General features: G+C 32.5%; 1 protein-coding gene across 2 annotated transcripts; it reads right to left on the bottom strand.

Annotated features, from left to right (window-relative positions):
* Positions 113-1,093, bottom strand: LOC107638683 (late embryogenesis abundant protein Lea5). 2 transcript variants are annotated; one of them, XM_016342050.2, is made up of 2 exons: positions 561-1,093; positions 113-479 (listed from the first exon to the last, which is right to left on the bottom strand). In XM_016342050.2, the coding sequence occupies exons 1-2, from the start codon at positions 638-640 to the stop codon at positions 272-274; spliced, it is 288 nt and encodes a 95-aa protein (XP_016197536.1). In that variant the 5' UTR covers positions 641-1,093; the 3' UTR covers positions 113-271. The 2 variants fall into 2 exon arrangements, with proteins under 2 accessions (XP_016197536.1, XP_016197527.1); XM_016342041.2 differs by having other exon boundaries at positions 113-494; positions 561-860.

Here is a 5,295-nt window from a genome sequence, read left to right as displayed (position 1 = left end):
TTTTCTGTTTTTCTGTTCCGTTCAGCTAAGTATTTTGATTCTTATTAATCCGGTCTCATATAAATGGAGGGATAGCACGATTAATGTGTTATTAGATTAACAAAAGAACAAGAAAGAAAAAGTATGAAGGATAAGTCCATTACTAATTTAGCAAATATAGATGGATAGAAACTAAGGACACGCAAACAAAAACGAGTATATCATTGCTATTGCTTTCGGATACGATCATAGGAAGCATAAAAAGCCTTTTGGTTTTGATATGATAATATGATTATGAGTGTGGGCCCGGGGTGTGGTCTGATGTGAGTTTGCGGTTGAGGAACATGTGTCGGAGCTCCACCGGGTCAATTTGTGGAGTGTGATTGATGGGCCTGTAGTAACCGCTTACTGGATCTGGGGCCCAATCTCTGCACACACCTCCTCCCCCCTTTCCTTCTACAATGGAATTTGAAGCATCACGCACTGCCGCATAACCCCGCCTACCATGCAACAAACTACAAATCACCAAAAATAAAATATCAATCATAAGGAGGAAGAGGAAAGAAGAAAAGAAAACTCACCGACGAAGAGGGATTAAGGAGGAGGAAGCTTCAGCAACAAGAGCACCAAGGCGGTTTACTTGTGAGAGAGAGCGAGCCATGCTTATTATTATTATTATTATTATTATGTTATATGACAAGGATATTGTTAGTTTGCTGCTGCGGAAGATCGTTTCTGATGGATGTAACGGCGGAGTTCCGCAGCAGCAACCACGGCTGATGGGGTGGCTCTGTTCCCTCTGGATTCTAATACTGCCTGTGTGGTTCCTTTTATAACCACAATACAAGAGAAAGTGTAGTTTAAGCTAGGGTCGGGGTGGCGGAGCGGAACCATGTGTCGCCATTTGGGTGCCAACACATAAACCAACCTCCTCTTACCCCACGACACGCGTTACTACCCTTTCTTTAGTTCATATTGGATTAAGATATTTCTTTTGCATTCATTGAATTGAGACCTTTTTTTATATCAAGGTTGTTGTCAATTAATCAAACAAGTCAACACAGTGGGCCTGAGAGCTAAGTAGTGTCAAGAGAGCAGAGGATAGAGCCTCCCATTAGGATTTGGATAACATTTTCATTTGGTGCCCTCTACTGTAAAGATGCATTTTTACATACTTTTGTCTTTTGTGGCAAAAAAGCGTGTCACTAAAAAGTGTTGCTTAAAGAGAAAGTGTTATCCTTAATCGTTAACTTGACTCTGATACCAATTTTTACCATTTCTACTATATGATACCAAATTTTACCATTTCTCGATGTATATTGTGATTTCATTTTTATAATTTTCAATCTTGTTTTAGTTTATAATATTCTTTTTTGCATGGATTATTGTATATAAAATCTTTTATCTGTTTGTCTTTTTCTTTAATATAATTTTTCAAATCCTCAAAAACTTCTTTTATTTCTACACTTTCTGTTGTTTCTAAATACCTTCTTAATTTTTCGACTTCATTCTCCATTTTTTCTTTCAACAGTTTTAATTCTTTTAAGTCATAATATGGTTTTCCAGGCATTTATAAATTTTTTAAATTTAATTCCAACTTGTTTATATTTATTCTTATTTCTATCCTTTTTATTATAAGGTCATCAATTTCGATCTGAAGGTTATTTAATTCCCTTTTATACTCTTTTATTTTACTTTTTAATTTTTCCGCCCTTTTTCTTTTTATTTTATTTTCTGGTTATTCAATCTTTTTATGCTTCATTATTTATTAAAATTTCTGCAAACTCTATCATCGATTCATCACTATTTTCTAGAGATTCTATTAATTTTTCTAGCTCTTCTCTTTTTAACTGGTCATAGATTATTTTTAGAGCTTCAAATGCTCTTTGATTTATTTCAGAAAACTGTAAATAATTCAAATGATTTTCTCTTTCAAAGAGCTCTTGTTTCTTGTCTTGATAAGTTACATATATTTCTTCTTTATTTATTGTCATAATTTAGTGTTTAGGGTTTCATTTAATTTTTTGACCTTTTTTGTTAATTCTTTTATTTCAGAATTTTCTTCTTTAATCTTTAACTTAGATAAACTTAAAGGGCTATTAATTTTAGATTCTCTTATTTGAAAATTCGATGAAAATAATTTTCCTGATGGTTCTTTTAATAATAGAACTGGGTTTTCAATAGCTTTATATTTTAGTATTTCTGTTTTTACAATTTTCTGAATAATTCATCGACATAAATTCTTTCTCTATTTTTAAATATTATACTATGATGGCTATTTGTTAAAGCATAATTTATTGCATATGTAATTGAAAATGGTTCATCATCTTGTTCCATTAGATTCTTTCTATGAAATTTATAAGCCAAATTTATAGATCTTCCAAGATTTTCAGTTGATAGAGGTATAGCATATCCAAGATGGGCATTGAATTTAACATTTACGTTTGCCAAGTTTCCATGAACAATTCCAATTATTTGATCTATTGGGTCATCAGTAATTCTTTTGTCACAGATTGCTAAGTTTATTGGTGAATTAATTCCTTTCATATATGTAGATTTGATTAAGACTTGTATGGTACTAATATGAATCCATCCAATTTTAGATCTTTTTTGTTGATCCTTAATTTTTTCAATCTGTTTACTTAATTCTTCATCATTTATCAAAACTATTTCAAGTTCTCCATTGGCAGATTTTATCTTTATAGGGGCTTCAAGTTGAATTTTTCCATAGTATATTATATTTTTTCTATTAAAAACTTCTTTTAAAAGGTTTGTTTATTAAAATTTTCATTTGATTTGAGATTTAACTCTGTTTTTAGAACAGCCTGTTTTTCATTATCTAATAAAGCGGTTAATCTATAATAATCAGATTCTTCTGTTAATTCTAAACTTTCTAAATAATTCATAATTGAAAGACTAGGATGAAGATGTACCTTTTTGGAGAAAAACTTCCTTTATTTAGTATATTTTACATAAGGTGTTTTTATCTCCAGAGGGGAGATTGTAAATACTAACTCTAGAGGGGAGTTTAGAACTATTTTTCCTAAAGGAATTCTTCCTCAGACCATAGAATCGCCTCGGCAGCTTCCTCCTTGCTCTCCTAGCATGTGAGTACTCTTTGCCTCCTGTTTTCTATTTTCTGATGATTCTACAATTGCCTAGCAACCTATTTATAATAGTTGGGTTTGATGGACAATTCCCATCCTTACCCTTCTTATGACGTCATTGCTTACGTCATTGTTTGCTTATCTTGCACCAGCTACATCGTTGGTGCTTTATGACCTAAGTGCTTACGTCACTATGCAATAATATTGAGAGATGCTTCAGATGTGTTGTCCTCCTCTTTTATCATGTGTCCCTCAGATGCATTGTCCTCTTCTTTCATCATGTGAGTTGATTCCGTTTCATTATTGCTTTCTTCAGATAACTCTGAGGCACATAGCTGGCACTTGTGGTCTTCTCTGTCTTTTATCAAATAGCAGAGATTCCTCTTTATCCCTTCAGGGAGCTTTTCTAAAAGTCCGGATAAGTTGTAGAATGCTGATTCAAATTCCACCAAGAGTCTCATCTCTCTTTCTTCAATTTCATTTTTTTTGCTGGACACAAGCAAAGTATTTCTACTTTTATAATTAATCCTTGTGTGAGATTCCTTCGTTATTTTTTAAGTTCTTTCAAAGACCCTTGCTAATGTGCTGGCTAGCCTTCCTTCATGACTGTAAATTGTTAAGTCTTGAATCTGATCAATTGGTTGAAAATTTTCTGGGAAGACGGACATGAATATTACTTGGTGTGCTGGAACCAAGCATTCTTCTTCTTCATTAAAAATAAGTTGACTGTTTGTAAATTTTAGAGATATATCCCTTGGATTTACATTGTCAATCATATTTTTAAATCTCTTTACTGCATCAACGAATCCTGCAGGAAACTCACTAATAATTTTTAGATCATTAAAAATTAAAATTGTATCAATTAATCCATACTGGAAGAACTGATAAGTGTCAGATGGGGAAGCATCTGGAAAGATAACTAGCTTTGTTAGCTGTTCTTTGGCAATAGGATAATATCCCAAAATTGCCCTTTTTTTTCAGTCCAATTTAGGACTATGTTAAGGGTTTCTCTGAGATTTGATCTACAGACCCTTTTCTTTTCCTTGATTTCAGCCCTTGTAGGAATGTTTCTTATTATCCCTGTTCTCTGGGTTTGAATTGGAGCTTTATCTGCTCTTTTTAAGGTTTGCTCCGGATGGAGAGCTTCATATTCCCTGAAGGATTCCTTTGCCTCTTCCAGTGTTAGAAACCCTCCTTTATGAATTATCCTTGATTGATGTGTGAATGGTGCTGCTTTTTCCCAGGCATCATATACTCCTTTCATGGGGCCATTATAAATTACATAATATTTTTTATCTTGGGTGGATTTTTTAATGATTTCAGCAATTGTTTTGTTTTCTGAAATTTTTTCTTCACCTGATTTGTCCACCACGCTTAGCTGGCTGAACTCTGATGGTTTTTCTTATTGTGTTGATTTCATTGCTTCGATGGCCTTCTTGAGAGATTGGATCTTTGTCCTTATTTACTGACAATGCTTGCATTTTTCGAGTTCTTGCTCGTATTTTTGAATTTCTTGATCTAATGCGTTGTAGACGAACTCCATTCTCTTGTTAATGTATCTGCAATAACATTTTTGTCACCCTTAATATATTCAATTTTTATTGGATATTATAACAAAAATAATTGCCATCTTACCAATCGTCCATGATTATAATCAACTTTTAAATTATATCGTATGAAACCTGTTAGGTAACTTGAATCTGTCCTTAATGTAAATTCTTTGGGTAGTAAATCAATTTTCCATTTCTTAAGAGATTTAATTGCTGCTAGAGTTTCCTTTTCATGAGTGGTATATCTCTGCTCTGTTGGAGTAAAAGTCCCTGAAATATACCTGCAAAGTAATTCTTTTGGGGAATATTTAGAATCTAGTGATTCTTTTTCTTGTTTCAAACTTTTTATAGCTTTCTTAGCTTTTAGACATCCTGACCAGGTTATGTCTGAAGCATCTGTTTTTACTATTAAGTAGTCATTTTCCTCTGGAATATAAAGTTCTGGAAGTTTTTCACATAATTTTTTAATCTTTTGAATTTGCATACTATCTTTTTCATCCCATTTCCATTCTTTTTTAGTACTAATTTTTGGAAATAAGTTTTTAGTGTATTCTGTTATATTCTTTAAGAATCCTTGATCAGAAATATAATTTATACACCCTAAAAATCTTTGTAATTGTTTTCTATCTTCTATTTTATTAGGAAATAAATTTACCTTT

Source organism: Arachis ipaensis, chromosome B01 (genome assembly GCF_000816755.2).
Source record: "Arachis ipaensis cultivar K30076 chromosome B01, Araip1.1, whole genome shotgun sequence".
Taxonomy (NCBI): domain Eukaryota; kingdom Viridiplantae; phylum Streptophyta; class Magnoliopsida; order Fabales; family Fabaceae; genus Arachis; species Arachis ipaensis.
The sequence above is the reverse complement of the archived record's forward strand: the minus strand, read 5'-3'. Positions and strand labels throughout refer to the sequence as shown.